Here is a 21,731-nt window from a genome sequence, read left to right as displayed (position 1 = left end):
TCTTCGTCTATAAAATGGGGTTAATAAGCTTTACCTCATCGGGTTGTTTATGAGGATTAAGCGGTTAACACGTACGAACGCTCTTAGAATAGTAACTAGCACGTAGTAAGTACTCCATAAATAGCATTAGCATTATTCATTATTATTTACATTTTCAGCTGAGATTACTTGACAGTCCCGCTCAGATGTCTCCCAGGTGTCTCAGGACCCAAAGTAAACTCTTGACTTTCCCAACAACTCCCTATCTTCTGCATCTCAATAAACGGCACCCTATACACCCATAGATTAAGTCAGAAAACTGGGAGTCACACGTGTCCCCTCCTTCCCTTTCCCTTTCACATCCCATCCACCAGGAAATTCTGCAGACTCCACCCCTAAAACGTATTTCAAGTTCATCTACTTCTTTCCGTCTCCCATCCCTACTGTAGTCTGAACAGCATCGACTCATCATGAATGCAAAAGTCTCCTAAGTCGCCTCCCTTCTTTTTAACTCTTGCTCCCTTGCAATGAATTCTTCACGTGTAGCCAGAATGATTTTAACAAACATAAATACGACCATATTAAAACCTTGAGTGGCACATAAAATGAAGCACAAGCTTCTCATCATGGCTCTGTGCTGTCTGGCCTCTGTCTCCGCCTCTTCCCAGATGCTCCCCTCGGCTGGCCACTGTGCTCCAATAAACCCTCCCCATTACTCAGGGTGAACTACGATGACTAATAAGCAAATCAGCCTTCTTTAGTCAGTCAGATAAGCTCAGAGCTGGAACAAAGGTGCCATATGTAAGTCTATGGATGCGCTTTTAGACATTTAAGAAATCCTCCAACTCAGGATGAGAATGCTGATCTGAGGCAAGATTTCTGGTCTGTTCCAACAGCCGGCCATCAGCCACCTCTGACCCCAGAGAGGTCATGAGACCCCAGGAACCAATGAACTTTGTGGGGCGAACGTTCTCAGTGCGGTCAGCATTTCTTGTCAAGCTGCTGTCTGCCCCCAGTTTTTCTGGGATATTCAGAGTCTTCATTTAATTATGAATTAATATTATTATTATTATTATTATTATTATTTTATTTTATTTTGTTAGAGAAGTCTTTCTTCAGGGATGACTTGTCAGAGGAGAAATCTATGGTTGTGACCATTTTGTTTCTCAGCCAACGTGGGGCCAGTTCTGCTGCTGCTTCCCAGAGAAGTTAACATAAATGTTTATTGACAGCGTAGTCATCAAGAAAGTAAAGCTGCTGATTCATTGCCTTACACTGAAACCCTTTGTTTTTCCCTCCTCTTCCTTCCTCTTTAGAAGGAGACACTCTGAGAAAGAGCGCATTTTGGGGACCCGCTTAATGTGATGTTTTCTTGGTCGCCTCTTCCTTCTTCATCTGCAGGCTGTGGTTCCTGTAACGACAGGCGATCAGCTGCCATCTGTCTTCTGGAGGTCACCCCTCTAGGGTCTCTGGGGAACAATGGGAGTCTTGGGCTTCCTCACACTGGAAGTGAACGGCCCCATGCTGACAGTGGCCCTCTCTGTGGTCCTCTTGGCTCTCCTGAAATGGTAAGTGAGGCTAGCACGTTCCAGTGACTGTGACATTGTCGGAAATGGCAGCCCTGGAGCCTTGCTGGAACCAGGGTGGGGTATGTGGGAGTGTGTGTTTTTTTTTTCTTTTCTAATCTAGAGGGAGTTGAGTATTAACACAGCTTCAGAATTAAAAGCAAACAGCCAGGTTAATCTTTCGCTAAAATGCATGAGATTGAGGTGTCAGGAAAGGCTGGTGATTCAGTGACTGAGAATGCTGCACATAATTAAGTTTGAAAGAGATGGAAAAAGAAACACATTGGAAAGGTTTGGGGAGAAGTATTTCCATGCAAGCCATCATATCTCCTCAGGTCGTTTTTCTTAAATCTTCTCCCCGTGTTGGATTTACAGCCGATTCAGCCACTTGGTTCATGTTACGTTAAAAACCAAGAGGACACAGGAGCCTCTGGCACTGTGGGCTATTTTGCGGGAAGTCACTGACAGGGGTTTCTGGAGGCTTAAGGACAAACTGGTGGAACTAATTTCCTTGTTTTCTAATATTTGATAGAAGGAAGCGGATTCCTGCGAACACAGCGCAGGCCGTGCCCACAAAGTCTGAGACCCTGAAAAGGATCTCGGATGTGAGCTGAGAATAACTCCCTGTGATTTCGTTAATTCAACAGGGGGTCTTCGAAGGTCTGGCTTGATCGAAGGCCCCGCAAAATGCAACATTTATGCATGTTCACCTTGTCGGTTCAATTTATTAAAGTGACTCAGTCATAAGCACCTGGATTTAGGCGGCTCCGGTGTTTGAGGGGAAAGTGGAAAAAATAATGGAGAACTCGAGTTTGAACAGAATTTTAATTTATGTTTCCGGTGGTAATAAAGCCTCCTCTAGATTAATAACTGGGAAAGCACTTTGAAAAGCATCAAGCATTATGCAAATGTGAGGTGTTATTCTTTTAGAATTTGCATAGCTGAAAATGGAATTCACGTTTGATGTTCTGTGATGATGAAATTATTTCTTGCAAACTGATTCTGAAACCCAGCTTCGGTCCCAGTGCCGTTCTGCTTTTTAACTGGTTTAATTATCTTTTGAACTTTTCTATCGCGATGCAGCTTATCTTGTGTTGAGACCGGCCATCTACAAAACCAGAGGCAAATGGTAGCCCTCTGCCCACAACCCACCCATCCGTCTCAACAGTTTCTGTGCTCGGTGACGCGTACAGCGCAGTGCCTGACATCTAGTAGGTGCTTAGTAGATGTCAGCCACTATAATTAACTATCCATGTAACCTAAACGCAGAGGAACATTAAGTCTTCGGTGCTTTAGGTAGACTTTCAATTTCTTATTAATGTGCTTATTAAAACTAATTTCTCATCAATAGCTATGCTTTGACTGTGATTCTCAAAGCGTGTCCCACTTGAGTCCTCCAGGCGATCTCACGGCATGAGTGTTTATATTATATACTTTCCTACATGTTTCTTTCTGTCTCTATTGTGTCTTTTTCATTTCTTTATTCTTAACTCCCAGCTTAGTGAGTGCCAGGCATACAGTATGGCCTTGATAAATGTTTGACGAATGAAAGGATGAATGAATGAACTGCATACATTAATGCCGCTCTGGTCATGGAAAGGGCTGTGTGTCCTGACTGATAAGCTGCCGTCGCTGGGTGTTTATCATCGGTGTAAATCAGAGAGTCACAGACAATAAGGCCGTGCCGTTCGGCCAGGCAGCTGTGCATTTGGAATCTGTTCCCGCGGCCATGTTAATAACCTGGGTCAAAGACATGGAGATTAGAGGTGGCAAACAGCAAGCGAGAGCCGACTTCCATTTGTTATCACGAAAATATTTAGTGATCTGTTAATGTGTGCCAGGCATGGAGTGACAAGGTCAGGAAAGAGGGAGTCTGGATCTGATGCCCAAGGCAGGGGGAGACACGGAGGGTCTAGGGTAAGCTCAACATCTGGAGAGAACACTGCCGAAGGACACGCGGTGGCAGGAGGGAGTGGCCATGGCTCTGGTACTCTTAGGTCTGTCCCTTGATGCAATTCAGGGAAACCATCTTTGGGCTGTCAACTGTCCTGTTCCAGGCAGGACTCTAAGTAGCCTCTGGGTCTCTGTCCCTCTTCAGTTTCTTGAGAGAGGGTTCTTGCAGGAGAGAGAGGGGAGCTCGGGGAGCTGGAAGTGGAGAGACACTCACAGCCCTCTTGCCCCTGGGGGTGATCGTGGAGGGTGGCAAGTCCTGGACATTTAAGCTCCTTAGTCTTTCCCCAAGAGCTACACCTGCTATCGGGCCAGGAAAGATTGCAATGGAGAGCCTGAACTCTGAGAAGGTAAAATCATGAGGGATGCCAAGATTGCTTCTTGCCTCCTCCACCAGCCTGTGAGTTCTCTCAGGGCAGAGGCGAGGTATCATATCTCATTATATTTCTAGAAACGTCTGCCCATGGCACAGGTGGTCTCCTAGCATTTGGGGTAACGTTGAGAAGTACACATTTATCAGCCCTGCATCCAGGACTTAAGGTTTGGCTCCTGCCTCCTCCAGCAGCCTCATCTCCCCTCTCTCCCACCCACATCCTGTGCTGTTTGTGGTCTGCCAGCGCCTGTGCCCTCGCCAGTCCCCATGCTTGGAACCCCGGTCCCCTCTTTTGTTCGATGCTAAGCCAAAGGCCTCTCTTCAGGAAAGCTTTTCCTGCTTGCCCAAGGCACTTACAAGCCCCCCACAGTGCTGCTTTAATCACCTGTCTCTTCCTCTCTCTTTCTCTCACAATGCCTGGCACGTACTTGGTGCCTAATAAATGTTGGCTAAAGGCTAATTCCAGCCTCTAATCTCTGCTGGTATTTTTCTTGCTGGTTCTTCTCTTATCCTTCACAGCTCAGTACAAATCTTAATTCTTTTGCCCACATGAATTACCCCCTTTCCTGAAAACCTATTGTGTTCTCAGTTTGTACCAACTTTTTAACCACTTCCCTAATTGTGGCAGGTGTACTGTTTTTGTGGCCCCCCCACTCACTCAGCAGAGCAGAGACCAGAGCGTGTACCTAATAAACACTTCTTAATTTTTAAGTGTGTGAATTTGGAAAAAAGACAAAAGAGTTGATTTTGTTTAAAAAGAGGCCACTGTAAAATAGGCATAATACATTTTGATAGTTTTCCCCAAACTGCATTTGATATGGTTTTTCAATGATGATCATTTGGATTGACAGTTAGGTGGCTGAATGCCATGAATTGGGGTAGAAGTTGATGAGAGCTGCTCCGCTGGGGCTGGAGATGGAGCTGGAAACGTAGACTATGCTAGCTAGAAGTACATGAAGCACAGCGAAGGTGATTAACGCATGTCATAAAACATTTTAAAAACTCATTTTTCTATGTACAATTGTTTGAAATTCTTACTCCTGAAAGAGATTTGATGTACAAGAAATAAGTGGTATGAGTTGGATATCGCTAGAGGCAACCTTCACGTCTAGTGCATTTAAAATCTCAAGCACACCTAAGAACTGGCAGCTGGATTCCTGTCGGTAAGATAAAGATTTCTTTATTCTCTAAGAAAGAGTATAAGGAAATAGCTCAAATATTAATAGTGGTTTTCTTTTGGTGGTGGGATTATGGGTGATTTCTATTTCTTAGTCTTTCTTCATCTTCCATAGTTCTTTAATGAGTATGAGTAGCTGATCAAAAAAAAGAGGAACTTGATCAAAAAAAGTAGGAAATTGGTTCTCTCTAGTAGTGAAGAAGAAAATAGTTTTATGCTTTGAGCATGGAGGTTTGGGGACTGTAATTTCCCTGCTTCTACCAGGAGGGTAGAATGTACAGGGGAATCTGGAGTCATGGGGGAGCTTCTTGGCCTATGAGGCAGTGATAAAGGTAAACATGGCTGTTCCATTAAGTAGCTAAACAGTTACAGCAAGTAAATACATGAATATGGTAGAGGCTGAGAAGGCGTGCTGGGAAGGTAGAAGGGCTTTCAAGTGCCAAGCTGCATTTTAGGCTCAGAGCCCAAGACCCAGAGGTATAGGTCAATTGGACGTTAAGACAGGAATCAGAGTGAGTTAGTGTTCTAATCTAAGACCGGGTGAAAGTAAAATATGATTGGTCATTAAGACTTGACTATAGCAGAAAAGTTCCTCGCTGTACCTAAAAGTTTCTTTCTCAGAGAGCCTGCTTTACATGTGGGAGAACTGGATTCTAATTCTAGACCCACTACTAGTCTCACACCATATTTAAAAGAAATCGCTGCTCCCTGGAATGCAAGGATGGTTTGACATACGTAAATCCATAAGTGGGATACCCAACATTAATAGAATGAAGCGCAAAAATTGTATGATCATCTCGATCGACGCAGAAAAAACATTTGACAAAATTCGATTCGACTTCCTTTCATGACAAAAACTCTCAACGAATTAGGTACAGAAGGAATGCACCTCGACATAAGAAAGGCCATATATGACAAGCCCGCAGCTCACATCATACTTAACAGTGAAAAGCTGAAAGCTTTTCCTCTAAGATCAGGAACAAGATAAGGATGCCTGCTGTTACCACTTTTATTCAACATAACGCTGGAAGTCCTACCTGGAGCAATTAGTTCTACCGGGAGCAACTGTCCTACCTGGAGCAATTGTCAAGAAAAAGAAATAATAGGTATCTACATTAAAAAGGAAGAAGTAAAACTGTCTCTGTTTGTAGATCACATGATCTTATACATATACAAAGTCATAAAGACACCACTAAAAAACTGTCAGAACTAATTGACGAATTCAGTAAAGTGGCAGGATACAAAACCAACATATAAAAATCAGTTGTGTTTCTATATGCATACAACAAACGATCTGAAAAAAAATAAAGAAAACATTCCCATTTTCAATAGCATAAAAACTAATAAAATACTTAGGAATAAATTTAACCTAGGATAAAAAAAGATCTGTACACTGAAAATTATAAGATACTGATGAAAAAATTTAAGACACAGATAAATGGAAATATATCGTGTATTCATGGATCAGAAGAATTAATATTGTTAAATACCCATACTACCTAAGGTCATCTATAGATTCAATGCAATTCCTATGAAAATTCCAAAGGCATTTTCCACTGAAACCATAAAAGACTCTGAATAAACAAAGCAATATTGAAAAAGAAGAACAAAGCTAGAGGCACCACACTTCCTGATTTCAAATTATAGTAAAAGCTATAGTTGTCAAAACAAACAGTCTGATACTGGCATTAAAAAACAACAACACATAGACCAATGGAACAGAACAAAGTACCTAGAAATAAACTGATGCATACGTGGTCAATTAATTTTTTGGTGGTCAATTTCTGACAAAAAAAGCCAAGAATATAATACAATGGGGAAATGAAAGTCTCTTCAATAAATGATGCTGGGAAAATTGGATAAACACATAAAAAGAATGAAATTGAACTCTTATCTTTTAACCATACACAAAAATTAACTTGAAATGGATTAAAGACTTAAATCAATCTGTAGATCACTCCTAAAAGAAAACTAAAAGAAATGCTTCTAAAAGAAAACGTAGGGAAGCAGCCCCTTGACATTGGTCTTGGCAACGATTTGTTTAAATATAACCTGAAAAGCACAGGCAACGAAAGATAAAAAAATAAACAAATAGGACTACAACAACCTAAAGAGCTTCTGCACGGCAAAAGAAACAATCGACGAAATGAAAAGAGAACCTGTGAAATGGGAGGAAGTATTGCAAACCATCTATCTGATAAGGGGTTAAAACCCAAATTATAACGGAACTTATACAACTCCATAGGCAAAAACAAGCAAATGAACAAAAAAAAAAACAAAAAACAACCCACCAATCAAAAAATGGGCAACGTCTCTCAATAGACATTTTTCCAAAGAAGACAATACCAACGGCCAACAGGTACATGAAAAGGTGATCAACATCACTAGTCATCAGGGAAATGCAAATCAAAAGCACAACAGACATCACCTAAACCTGTTAGGACAGCTGTCAACAAAAAGACAAGTGTTGGCAAGGCTGTAGAACAAAGGGAGGGCCTGCACATGGCTGGTGGGATGTAAATTGGTGCAGTCATTATGGAAAACAGGATGGACGTTCCCCGAAAAATTAAAAATAGAACTACAATATGATCCAGCAATCTCACTTCTTAGTATTTATCCAAAGGAAATGAATCAGCATCTCGAAGAGACATCCGAACCTGCATGTTCACTGCAGCATTATTCACAGTAGCCAAGACATTGATGGACACAACGTAAGTGTCCATCAATGAGTGAATGAATAAAGAAGATATGGCGCACGCACACAATGATATATTATCTAGCTTTCAAAAAGAAGAAAATTCCGCCATTTACAACAACGTGGATGAACTTGGAGGGCATTATGCTAAACGAAGTAAGCCAGACACAGAAAGGCATATATTGCACAAAATATATATGAAATATAAAAAAGTCAAACTCATAGAAGTAGAAAGTAGAATGGTAGTTGCCAGGGGCTGGAAGGTGGGGAACATGGAAAGATGTCGGTCAAAAGGCACAAATTTTCAGTTATAAGATAAAGTCTAGTGATCTACTGTACAGCATGGTAACTATAGTTCCTAATAATGTATTATGCTTGAAATTTGCTAAGATCTGTAAATCTTATGTGTTTTTAATACACACATGGACAAATGGTAACTATGTGAAGTTATAGATATGTTAATTTACTTGATTGTGAAAATCATTACACAAGGTATACATATATGAACACACCAAGTAGTACACCTTAAATATATGTAATTTTTATTTGCCAATTATACATCAGTAAAGCTGGGGAAAAACCATTGGGATGGAATGTGGCAGCCAGCTGAGAAGCCTTGAACTTGCTAGAACGAGGAAGCCACTGAGGTGTTCCTTGTTATAATCGGAGGTAGAGATAGGGACATGCAGCCACAGAAGTGAGTATTTGCAGCGTGAAGATCAGTTTAATGACCTCTTCCCTAGTTCAGTTCCTGAAAATGTTTGGGAAGTTAAATATAATCAAGGATAAGGCCCTTCTTGGAGACTCACAGCATGTCAAAGTCCCTGGAAGGTTCTATAGTAAAGTAACCATTTAACTTTATTTAACTCAGTGTTTCCTAAACTTATTTAAGTAAGTAATGCTGCTTATGGCTAAAGTGAGAAGGGCAATCAAGACCCTTGCTTGGGACATTCCCTTGAAAAGAGTGGTCAGATACGTCAGCAGTTAGGCGGCTGCACAGCCTGGTGGATGTGGAGAGGCTGCTGAACAGAGGAATGAAACACGGCAATGATCCCTCTTAAGTTCTGAGGCTTCAGGGTTGATGATGTTTACTTTGAGACATGGAGGGTACGGAGTCTAGAGGGCAAAGTGAGGCCAACGGGTGGGGCTGGCTCCAGTTCAACATCAAAGTAAACGGGTAACCACAGCTGTCTGGCAATGGCCTTGGGGGCTGTGAGTGCCCCTCAGCGTCCATCAGGAATGCTGCCAAAGCACTTGCTGTGTGGCGTGGGCAGCCAGTGCAGACGACAACCGAGTGCCTTTTAGACCCATGCACCATGACTGCTTTAGAGATTGACGCTCTTGCACAAACCTAGGTGTTGCTGCTGAAAAGCAAGTCAGATAAAACGCACGTGCTCCCTCTTCCGCCCGGATGCCCTACTCATCCTCAGTGGCAGTTCCTGTGGCACTGAGAAGGTGTCTTAAGAGCCTGGAAATGCTCCCATAAAGCAGCTTTTAGGGGCCCCGTTGTAGCCCCGTGTACGACTCCTGCATTTTGCCTCCTTGTCCCAGTCTTTGGGCTTTTCTGCGTCGCCAGCCAGTCGAAGGTGGCTGGGTCCTGAAATGCAGGGAAAACTTGATTTGACAGAGGAGAGGAAGGAGACCATTTCAGGTGGGGAAGTATCACAGGCGAAGGCGACATCCGGGTTTATAACATTTGGTAGAAAAATGTCATTAAGAGTGTGAATAATGGACACATTTTAGAAATACATTTTAAAGGCCGTGGATAATTTTCAGTGCCCCAGAGCATCTAGTGAAGGATGTGTGCTGTTTCCCTTTTTTTAATTTTTTGTATTTTTTGTCTAGGAGATGATGGGCACTTTGGTTTAATAACTCAGTGATGAGCTGGAGATAAAATTGAGCCTGCTTATGAAAACTAGGTCTGTGCTTCCTCGAGGACCATTTTCACAGAATATTATTTTTTTGTTTTCTCTCTTTTAAACAGTTATACACAATATCCCTAGCCTTCCCCTGGCTTTATTGATTTTCCAGAACGAGAGTACGAGGTGTGACTATAAAGTAACGTGACTGATTATTTTAGCATACGCACCAGAACTTATACAGCCAAATGAATTTTATGACCTTCAAAGGCATTTTCCTGATAGGCTAAACCTTTACTGCAGATATGCCCCAATCAGAAAACACATTCTTAACACTTTTCTGTGGGAATGGTCCTGGGTGTCTAGATTCAGTTTTCTGATAGCCCTCAAGGCAAGAGATTGTCATCTCTATTGAGAATGGACTGTTTTTTAAAAGCAGCCCAGATCTGGACAAACAGGTGATTAGGCTGGTTAGTATTATTTTTAATCCGCAACAAAAATGTGATTATAAAATAATAAGACTTGTTGTTTACTCAGAGGTTCTGGAAGCCTGGGAATTCTATAGAAGGGTATATATGCATTGTTCTTAGTTTTCTTTGTTTGTTTGTTTATTTTAAAGAACACAGCAATAGTCTTAATACTTATGGTCATACTTTTTCTCATCTGGTAAGGAATTCAGGCTTCTGGTAGCATCTACTCTTAGGGCAGAGATGAAAGAAGACTCTCATTTATTCTATTAACAAAAGAAGTCATCTAAATTTCGTTGGTGTCTTACTGAGCTGCTTGGGGCCGCTTTCCTTGGGAGGACAGTGGCTCTTCTAGAAATACATCTGTTGAATGAACCGTTCCCGCCATTCCTGAATACCATAATGACCAACCTAAGAGGCTGTCAGTCATTTGCCACTGAGAGTAAGTGCCGCATTTTTTGGAACCTCCGCAGTGTTACAGGGACCTGTTTCTGATTTCAAAAATAATGTACATCTGCACATGGAGACAAGACTTTGGGAAGAGAAGGGATAAGGGGAAGGTGCTCGCACTGTCGTGGATTGACAGTTCAATTACTTTTTTTAAATATTTTTTTAAATTTATTACGGTAACATTAACAAAATCCAATGTTTCAAGAGTACGATTCAAAAGTGAGTCATACATATATATTGCATTATATATTGACCACCCTTCGATTTCTTTCTGTAACCACATATTTGACCCCTTTGACCCCATCTACCTCCAACCACCACCCTACACTCTGGTAACCACTAGTCTATTGTCCATGTCTGTGAGTCTCTGTTTGTTCCGTTTGTTTGTTGCTTTCAGGTTTATATCCCACATATAAGTGATATCATGTAGTCTTCAACTTTTTTTGTCTGGCTTATTTCGCTTAGCATGATTATCTCAAGGTCCAGCCACATTGTTGCAAATGGCAGTATTTCATCTCTTCTTATAGCTGAGTAATATTCCATTGTACCTCAGCTTCTTTATCTAATCATCTATCATAGGACACTTCGGTTTCTTCCATGTCCTAATCACCATGAATAATGCTGCTATGAACATCGGTGTGCAAATATCTTTTTGGATATATGTTTTCAAGTCTTTGGGTAAACACCCAGTAGAGGGATTGCTGGATCATATGGTAGATCAATTCTTAGTTTTTTGAGGAATTTCCAGTTTTCCATGGTAATTGTACCAATTTGCAGTCCCACCAGCAGTGTATGAGGGTTCCTTTTTCTCTGCATCCTTTCCAACACTTGTTATTACTTATCCTGTTGATCACAGCCATTTTCGCAGGTGTGACATGGTATCTCATTGTGGTTTTGATTTGCATTTCCCTAATAGCTAGTGAAGTTGAGCATCTTTTCACACGGTTGTTAGCCATTTGTATATCTTCTTGGGATAAATGTCTGTTCAGGTCCTCTGCCGATTTTTTAATTGGATTGTTTGTTAGTTTTTGTTGTTATTGAGTTGTATGAGTTCTTTGTATATTTTGTATATTAGGCCCTTATTGAAGGCGTTGCTTGCAAATATATTCTTCCATTTGCCTTGTTGATGGTTTCTCCTGCTGTGCAGAAGCTTTTCAGTTTGATGTAATCCCATTCATTTATTTTTGCTTTTACTGCCCTTGCCTTTGAGGTCAAATTCATAAAATCCTCTTTAAGTCTAAAGTCCATGAGTTTAGTACCTATGTTTTCTTCAATGCAATTTATTGTTTCAGGTCTTATATTCAGGTCCTTAATCCATTTTGAGTTAATTTTGGTGTGTGGTGATAGAAAACAGTCTAGTCTTATTGATTTGCAGGTGGCTTTTCAGTTTTCCCAACACCATTTATTGAAGAGGCTTTCCTTTCTCCATCTTATGTTTTTGGCTTCTTTGTCGAAAATTATTTGCCCATATAAATGGGGGTTTACCTCTGGACTCTCCATTCTGTTCCACTGGTCTGTGTGTGTGTGTTTCTGCCAATATCATGTCATTTTATTGTCGCTTTGTAGTATAAGTTAAGTCAGGCAGAGTGATGCCTCCAGCCTCGTCCTTTTTTCTCATGATGGCTTTGGAAATTCAGGGTCTTTTGTGCCTCCATACAAATCTGATGATTTTTTGTTCTATTTAAAAAGTGCTGATGGGGGCACATCAATTATTAAGAAAAGCTTTGTTCCTGGTTTGCCAGAAATATGTGACATTGCACAACTTCCTGTGTGGTGGAGCAAGGGAGGAGTGTCATCTGAGTGGGAACATCCCCAGATCCCTCCACTCTCTCAGTTGTCCTTGGCCTCCTCACAGATTGTGGTCCTGGGCCACACTGCAGGGACATCCTAACCTCCATATGTCCTCGCAAAAGTGAGCTTCTTAGCTTCGCCTCAGTAGACAGCAATTCCTGAGCATGGTCCCAGAAAGAAGATGGTCTCTCCCCCCGCCAACCTCAAAGGTGTCTGGAAAAAATGAACGGTGTCAGAGATGACCTGAAAGCAAGGCCAACCTCTACAAATAGTGGCTTCAACCCAAATCCTATTTTTCAAGCATTACACACAGACACCCTGGGGAGGGCCAACGCTATGCACCCAAAGCAGCAGCCGCCTCCACATTCGGAGCTGAGAGGCGCCCTATCGTCCTCCTGGCTCTTGCCTCCTGCTTACCTACAACATGCCCCACCTTCTCTGTACACTTCGCACACCACGGTCCCTGCTGTCTGAATGTCCTCCCCTCTCTGTTTAACTCCATCCTACCCATCCTTCCGAATCTTATCCAAATGTCACTCCTCTTGAAGTTCTCCTTAACCGGGCCAGCCCTCAATGACCCTGCCCCCTTTGAACCCCATCAGCGCTTGCTGTGTCTACTGCTACCTTGGCATTCACTATATTATTTTGTTGTTCATGCACGTGTCCTCTTCCTAGCTTGACAATAAGCCCCTGAGGGCAGGGGCTGGATTTTAAGCCAATTAGTGCCTTGTGCCTAGTAGCTGCTCAATAAATGTTAATGATCACACTCATCCTCAGGTACCTGAGACAGCAGCTCTGCTTCTAAATGATTAGTAACATGTGTGCGTGTGTACACACACAAGCACTGGGGAGGGGTAGGATTAATCTACCTCCGACTTGCACACTAGCGCACCCGACACCTGGCAGAATGCCTTGCACATGCCTCGTTGAAAGAGTAAATAAATTACTGCTTCGTCCACACGCTCAATGAGTGCTGAAGGTTTTCTTGGTGTGTTCTGGCTCCGCCTCACTGACGTGCAGCGGAGAACATTCCCGAGAGTTCAGATAAAGTAAATTGTCACATGAGGAATTGAAGAGCAAGGCTCTAATGCAAAAGGAGGGGGTGGGACAGAATGCAGGACACGCCGTTTAGATGACGTGGCGCATGGGGGAGCACAGAGCATTTGGGGTCTGGGTGGGCTGATCTGACCAGTGTGGGGGGACAGGACACATCCAACCCCAGAAGAGACACATCGAAGGACAAGCACCTCCTCCTCCACTGTCCTACTGAACCTCAGTCCCCACAGTTTAAAGCAATGCTATCTAAACTCTTCACCACCTTCCACTGCTTGTAGCATTTCCCCATAGGTCCCATGTTCTACTGTCCAAACAACAATGTATATTTAAGCAATGATTGATTTATTTCCCCTCCCTTTTTTTTTTTAATTATTCAAAGACAAGCTCATGGGAGCTCTGCCAATGAGAATAGCTGATCAAGGAGATAACCAGCATTGGTGTGCCAAGTTATAATTCCACTCCAAAGCAAAAAAACTTGACATTTTAGTTAACCTGCACAATCTTATTGTCAATAAGCACACGATTTACATTAGGCTCTTTGAAATGTTGAAAATATATCAGGTGCCCCTTTCCTGTCTTCGCAGATCAATCGGAATCTGGGAACCCCGGGGCCGTAAGCATCGTGAAGCATAGTCAGTTATATATTTACGGGTTTGAACTCTATCTGCACACAGAGTGACCAAAATGGTAGCAACATCTCATGACACAAGGGGCGATAGAGGGAGGTGATTGGGAAGGTCTCAGGAGAAACGGGCCATTGTGGATATCAGCTAGGCCTTTACGGTTTAGGGCGCATACACTTTTCGTGCTGAATGACCGTGGGAAAGTCACCCTATTCCTGCTAGTTTCCTCGCTGATAATCTCTGCCTCTCAGCATTTGGCACCCAGGCCAGCTCTCCCTCACCTCCGACAGTCAACCGATCCACAGTCTTGGCAGCCTTGCTTCCTAAGTGGTCCTCGAATCATTCCTTCCCCTCTATCTACTCTTCTCTACTGTACTTCATGATTTCAGGAACATCCTTGGCTAGAAATAGCCTCCCGAACGGTTTTCCCGTCTCCCGTCTTGTGCCCCACAAATTTGTTCTGCAACTCTGCAGCCAGAACGACACCCCGGGAGCTCGCCACTCTGCTGCATGAAACCACTGCACTGCCCACCCTGGCCACTCTAGTTTGTTATACAATAAAGTTTCATTGAATCGAACTCTGGATCTTAAGAAAAGATTTTGTCTTTATAATTCAGGCTAGATTGGGCTGTGGGTTGAAGTTCATCTCTGCACAGTCTACGAAAGAAGGATCGCTCAACAAAATCATAGTGCACAGGTGACTGTTGAACCCATTCAGGAAAATAAACTACTCTCAAGCACTTTAGCCACATGTTACTTTATCAACATTGCTTTTAAAAACACACTAAAAACACTTCACTCTTGGCTGCCTTTCTCCACTTGGTGTAATGGTCCAAAGCTTGGATTTTTAGATTCAAGTCCTGACTAGCTCTGTGAACTTAAGCAAGTTTGTAAGGTCTCTGTGTCTCAGTTTCCCCGCCTGTAAAATAGAGATGATAATAATACTTACTTTGTAGTAAGTTGGGAAGATTAAATAGGTTAAAACATAAAGTAAGAATTGGAGCAGTGCTGGGCACAGTTAATGTTCAATCAATGTTAATCATTATTATTATCCAATATCTGCAGGCTTATACTCAACAGTAACTGCATAACTGCTAGGTAGATCCTAATTTTAATTTAATTTGTTAAACACCATCCAGAATTCTCACATGATCTCCAGGAATGCACTGAAGCGAAGGTAAAGAGAGCTGTACTTCAAACAAGTGGCTTCATTTTGAATGATCTTGGGCTTTTCCCACTGGGTAGCTTTTAACCTTGAACAGGTAAGATGAGATTTAAAAAATAGCTATTGGATTTAGCAACTAAGAAGTCTTAGGTGATGTTGGAGATGGCTACCAATGGGGTGGTGGGGACAGTCATCCTTCTTTTTCCTTATAAGGGAGGTTGAGCACTCTGTAAACAGTAAATCTAACATCAACTTATATTATCATTAGTCTCTTGGTGCGACTGTTCGTTTCTTATTTGTATGTGTTTAAAATGAAAAGAAAATCAATTTCTTGAAAAGCGCTCTATGAATCAAGCTTTACACTCGATTTGCTTTCCAGAAATTTTTTTCAAATTTTCCTATGACAGAATTTACATTTATCCTTGGATGTGAATAGTGAATGCATAATTCCATTTTCCATTTGGTCTTTGTTTCATTGGTTGACACTTGCCTTGCCCTTGGGTTTGAGGACTTGAAGTGTAAATGATGCATACCAAATCAGTAAATAAATCCTGGTAAGTCTTATTCTACATTCTCTCATAAACCAGACCTTTCGTTTCCTGCACACTCATGTCCAAGCCCTTCCCTTCATTATCCCTTAACTACGACACTGTCGATGTTTCCTTGCAGGTTCAATGTTCTCATCTTAAAACATACAAGTAAGCCAGCCAACCAACCAACTTACCAGCTAACCACCTCTTCTTTGATCGTATGGTCGACCCCAGCTATTACTCCACCCATCCTGCCCTTCCCAGCCAAATGGCCTGAAAGAGGACCCCACACATACTCACTTTATCACCTCCCATTTACCCTTCAGCCCTGCAATGGGGCTTCTGCTCTATTCCCCATTGAAACGACTCTCTCCAAGGCCACCAAGTAAGTCTCTAGTTCCTAAACGGAATTCACATTTCCCAATCCTTCTCTTTCTTCAGTGTGTTGCAATATTTGATGCTGGTGTATTTGGTCTCTGTTACCGTCAGGTATATTCCAGAGCCCTCAGGTGTGCAGGGGTAGAAAAAAAGTTGAGCACATTGATGATTATCACCAGATGGCCTCGTTTTAAAGACAAGAAAAAAATGAAAGTCCAGAGAAGTGAAGTGAGTTGACCTTGTATTAGTCAGCTGTTGCTGCCATAACGCTGTATAACAAACCACCCCAAACTCACTGGCAAACAACATTTATTTTTCTCATAGTCTGTAGGTGGGGTCCACGGGTATGTATAATGGGGCCCAAGCTGAAGAGGATACTTCCGCAAAGTTCCATTCCTGATGGATCACAGGAAGGCAAGAAATGCAAGAGGAATAAGCCATGTCTCTTGAGGCCTCAGTCTGAAAGTGATGTCACTTCTGCTCATGTTCCTTTAATCATGTTCCTTTAATTGAGTCATACGCTCAGGTCTAACATTAATAGGGCAAGGAAGAAGACTCCACCCATGGTAGTGAAAGTACTTCAAACTCATAGAGCAAAGGGTGGTGATGTATAATTTAGATACAAGGAGAACATGAAGAATTGGGAGCAATAATTCAGTCTACCACATGCTCCATGATCACACATCTGGGTTCTAATCTGTAGCAAAGCAGAAAGAGGCCTTGAATGAGAAGACAAAACAAGAAGCCACGACAAAAACAAAGAACGAACAAACAAAACCTTAAAGCTCCTAGATGTTTGGATTTTTATTGTAAATGAAAACAATGATCTCTGAAAAAAGTACAAACGTTGATGGAGAATCTGCCAGCTGAGACACTGACATGGAAGGTCATGGCCGTGGAATGATGAATCAGCACGAGTTTGGCACAGGGGCTCTGTCTGAACGTGGGCTGAGCCCCGAAATGTATCCAGAATTTCTGCCTGAATAAGTGATAGAGGTCAGGGGCTGAAGTATACTCTCAGAAAAGCAAACGCTGATTTAGGGGAAGGGGTAGGGAAGGGAGCAGCTGCCACATAAAAGACCCAACTCTAGTCCGGAAAAGCAGGCTTGAAGGAAGGCATTTCTGAGGCCCAGGAGACTAGAATAGCTGTCTGGATTCAGGAAAAAGTCTGACTACAGAAAGTACAGTGTGTTCGCCATATCCTGAAATACAACGACCAGGGGGCATCCTTGTAAATTGTGAGCTGTATTGTTTAGGACAAATTCATTGTTCTACACTCAGCAGTAAATTTATGGATGCCGTTATGCCTAGAAACGGCTATGGATGAACAGATAAATAGCTCCAGAACTCCTTTAAATATTCTCATGGGTGCTAGAGCCCTACTGGCTTATTAAAGAAAAAAATATATTCTAGGATTATGTCTTGCCCTTCTGGAAACTACCCCTTTGTGCTGGCTGAAAGAAAGGGTGTAACTCAGTATCACAAGGTCTGTTATATAAGGTGAATTTAACTTGGGCTTTCAAAGATAAAAAGTGACTTTTATCTCCCTTCCAAGCCCCTCCCTGTCATATGCTTTTTGTACCCTCTCCTCTAGGCGAATCTGAACGGAGTGGTGCTCTTGCAGTCCAAAATCAGCCAAAAAATCTCATTTCTTTTTTTCCTATAAAAAGGGCGTGCTGATTAAAACAACTAGAATATAGATTACTTTGTATCGTAACAATAAATAGCAAAAAAACCTCCACCAAACCCAATAGACAAAATAAAAAACAAAGCACAACATTCCGACTGAGCCAGGAAAAGAAAATGTTTTTGAATTAGTGTCTTCTTTCGCTAGGATTGTTTTCTTTCCATTTTGCCTCCCTCGACACCAGGCGAGGTGGCGGGGGTGGGGGGGTGGGGGGGGTCAGGAAGACCCCTCCCTACCAACACATCCACGTGGGTTATTCTCTTTAGGCTCCTCCTAGGGCTGTGGGCGGCTTTAAAGGTATCTGCACTGGGTTGAGTAATATGCCCCCCACGTTTATGTCCACTCAGCACCTCAGTATGCAGCCTTATTTGGAGATAGGGCCTTGGCAGAGATAACCAAGTGAAGATGAGTCCATACTGGATTAGAGTGGGCTCTAGGCCATGACTGACATCCTCAGAAGAACGGTTAAGTCTGGACACCCAGAGTGGGGATGATACGAAGACACAGCGAGAATTCCATGTGACGACAGACGCAGAGGCTGGTGTGATGCAGTTGCAAGCCAGGAACGCCAAGGACGGATGGCCGCCGCCCGAAGCTACACAGAGCAAGGAAGGGTCCTCCCGTAGAGCCTCAGAGAGAGCACGGCCCTGCCGACACCTGGATTTTGGACTCCCAGCCTCCAGAACTGTGAGAGAATAAGTTACTGTCGCAATCCCCCAGCTTGCGGTCCTTGGTTACGGCGGCCCCAGGGGACGGCGGTGGTCTCCCTCCCCTCGCAGGCCTCGTGGTGACAGAACAGACCCGTCAGAGGCCTGGCTGGGGCCTCAGGCCCTTCGGTCAGACAGACCGGGCCTGGGCTGTGGCCTGGCCACCGACCAGCGGAGCTGCTCTCTAGGTCTCAGTTTCCCCATCTATACGACGGACGTAATGAGGATGCGGCTGGAGGTGAGAGGCGACAGCGTGTATCCAGTGTCTGTATGACGCCTGACCAAAGTGAGCGCTCAGGAAGCGTTAGCTATTATTAGCCATGTGGTTTCCTGAAGGCTTTAAATCCATTTTTTCCACCCCAGCTTCAAGTTGCTCTGATTTTACTTTTCCAGTAAAAGCCAAGTAGATCCTATCTATTCTCCTGGTGTTGCATGATGGCAGCTGGCACCGTGCCTGGCACCAGGAGGCACTAAATACATCTTTGTGCGATGAAAAATGGAAGGACTTCCTCTTGTCTCCATACCTCACCGGAGGAGGAAACAGCTAATAGACTTTACGAGGCTTAGAAACCAGCTTGGAAAACCCCAAGGTGGAACTTTGGAAGAAGGATGTCCTTTAATTAAATCTGTTTGCACCGGGGTGCTGGCGATGTGGCCGCCAGCCTCCGCACGGCCCGTTAACGATCGCTCTCGCCTGGTAGTCACACCTTTGCATGGTCCACTCCCGCACTGTACCAGGGTCAGTCACGTGACCAACAGAAGACAGCAGAGGTGACAGTATATTACTTTCAAAGTTAGGTTATAAAAGACAGAGGCTGCCTCTTGGGTTCTCGATTCCTTGTTTGGGGAGAAGCCAGCTGCCTTGTCGAGCAGCCCTACAGAGCGGCCCACAGAGTGAAGCCTGTCCACCGCGACATAAGTGAGCATGGAAGCAGATTCTCTAGGCCCTGGCAAGTCTTAGATCATTGCAGCCCCGGCTTGTGAGAGACCCTGAGCCAAATCCACCTAGTCGATCCACTCCCAGATTCCCGGTCCTTGGAAACCGTGTGCAATAATAAATGTTTGTCGTGTTAAGCCACTTAGGTTTTAAAGTGATTTGTTACACAGCAACGGATAACTAATACAGGTGATGAGATAGGTGTGGCCAGGATGAGGCAGGACTAGAACAAGGGACAGTAATTATACAAGAGATTATAAGGTGTAGGGGACAGGGAAGAGGCCAAACCCATGGGGAAGGCTAAGCAGGTTCTGTGGATCTGTGCATTTTTGGTCTGGAGCCCAGAGCGGGTGAGAGCCAGAACCGCACTGATGAGCAAAGGACATTGAGACTCTTGGTGATCTTAGACTGGAACTATTGCCTTTTGATCTGGTTTTATACAACTTCCATTTGGACCTACGGCTGATCACTGTAGCTAAGAGGTGATCAAAGGCCAATGAGTGAACTTGCCAAGAATCAGGTCAACACAAAGATTTGGGGATTACCAGTAACCAACAAGATGCAATGAGATTTTAAGTACTTTTGAAACACTCACAATATTCTTTTGTTATTTTGATTGCCTAAGCTCTTTAAGTCATCTGCCAAGCTGGGAGACAGAACTGGGTTTCCCAGGCCTGTTCTGGGCTATCGAGCAGGTCGTGGTGCAATAGAAAGACGAGGATATTGGCTGGGTTTATGAAGACATAACTGCAAATCCAGTTGGCAAATATTTTTTGAATGCCTACTAGGCTGGATGCAAAAGAACGTAGAATCATTCTGTGCACTCACTGCAAGCACCCAGCGCCCCTGACTACCAGCCTTGGCTACTTAGAGATTCAGCAACTCAACTGGCCAAAAAAACAGCTCCTCTGTTCTTTGCAGAGGCCAGGTCTTCACTTTAAATTTACCTGTCCTTGTTTCAAGTCTTGGGGCCCTGCTGACTGACTCAGTGGCTAATCTGATCAATTAACTCCAGGGGACATCAGTCCTGTGAATGCCATCTGCCTTTCACAGGAGCCTCAGAGTCCTTAATCCACAGAAGCGCGCAAAGCAGGGCTTTCCACACCTCCTGTCCCATAGACAACTAGCTGTTCTGCGCATATAAAAACAAGAGACAGTACAGGCTGCTAGCTAGCTAAGAGCACAGACTCCAGAACCAGCTAGGCTGGGTTCGAATGTCAGCTCGGCTACTTAACTCGCTGTGTGACCTTGGGCGAGTTACTTAATCTCTCTGAGCCTCTGCAAAATGAAGATGATCATAACAACCTCACACACTGAGTGTAGAGAGGAATAAATGAGTTACCATGCGTAAAGCACTCAGAGTAGTTCCTGGCCCCTGGGAAGCATTCGCTAACTGTTCTCTGTTGTCATGCAGGACTCGGAGGCATAATAACAGCAAGCAGTTTACTGCCTCCTCTGTACCAGGCTCTGTGCCCTCTCAGGGCTCAAACTGTCACTGGGGTTCACCCCAGGCAGATGTCTCTTTCACAATAACAACTTTAGGGTTCTTTAAGGACTTTATAAAAACAAAAGGATTAACTACAGATGACTAAGCCCACATGATGGAAACGGAACCAGGTACAGTAAATAATGAACTTAGGCAGGATTATACTCCCACAAACAATACACTGAGTTCTGCTGCTCTTTGTTTGCAGTCCCTTTGCATTAGGGGCCGGCGGCCAAGGAAAACGTCTTCATGTGCCTAGGACAGGCCAGGTGGGTTCCTAGAGTAGATAGCCCTCCAGCAGAAACCCGAAGAATGACCAGGACTTGCCAGGCAGAGAAACAGGGTGGATACACCAGGCAGGGGAAAGAATGCACAGATGCTAGAGGGAGGTAAGCGAAAGATTTAAGGGGGCACTCACACTCGGGGTCACGCAAGAGCAGGGTCGGCACCTGCACATGCCAGACCATGAGCGCCTCCTTAAATTCTGTTCCCTCGATGCCTCCCTTGCTTCACCTGAGTCCTGGCCTTGGAGAAGAGCATGGGTAAAAGCCGGGAAGAATACAGCCAGCTGGCATAACAAGTCCTGCCACATTGCTGGAGTCTAAAGACAGGGACTTGGAGTCAAGTGGGGGCCAGATCATTAAAGGCCCTATGGGCCAAATAAAGGAGTTTAGTGCTTGGTCTAAAAGTGACAGGGAGCCGATGAAGAATTCTAAACCAGCCATGACACGGTCAGATTCGCACAGATTAGCAAGACTCCTCTGGCCCTGGTGTGGGTGGCAGATTGGGGGATGAGGGGAGAAACTGGAGGCTGGGAGGCCAGTTCGGGATGCCACTGAAGAGTCCATGCCCAAGG

The 21,731-nt window shown here is 43.6% G+C and overlaps 1 protein-coding gene across 4 annotated transcripts in view; it reads left to right on the top strand.

The window, feature by feature from the left end:
* Nucleotides 1-694: 694 nt before the first annotated feature.
* The window catches only part of TBXAS1 (thromboxane A synthase 1), a 130,323-nt gene continuing 109,286 nt past the window's right edge, over nt 695-21,731 (top strand). For 3 of the 4 annotated variants that reach the window (XM_039860825.1, XM_039860824.1, XM_039860822.1), the window contains exons 1-2: nt 695-780; nt 1,381-1,547. In XM_039860825.1, coding sequence (XP_039716759.1) covers nt 1,459-1,547 — 89 coding nt within the window. In that variant the 5' untranslated portion in view covers nt 695-780; nt 1,381-1,458. Of the gene's footprint in view, nt 781-1,309; nt 1,548-21,731 lie in introns of those variants that run through there. The other variant, XM_039860823.1, reaches the window with a different exon arrangement.

Source organism: Pteropus medius, unplaced genomic scaffold (genome assembly GCF_902729225.1).
Source record: "Pteropus medius unplaced genomic scaffold, Ma_sr-lr_union100, whole genome shotgun sequence".
In the NCBI taxonomy this organism is placed as follows: domain Eukaryota; kingdom Metazoa; phylum Chordata; class Mammalia; order Chiroptera; family Pteropodidae; genus Pteropus; species Pteropus medius.
The sequence above is the reverse complement of the archived record's forward strand: the minus strand, read 5'-3'. Positions and strand labels throughout refer to the sequence as shown.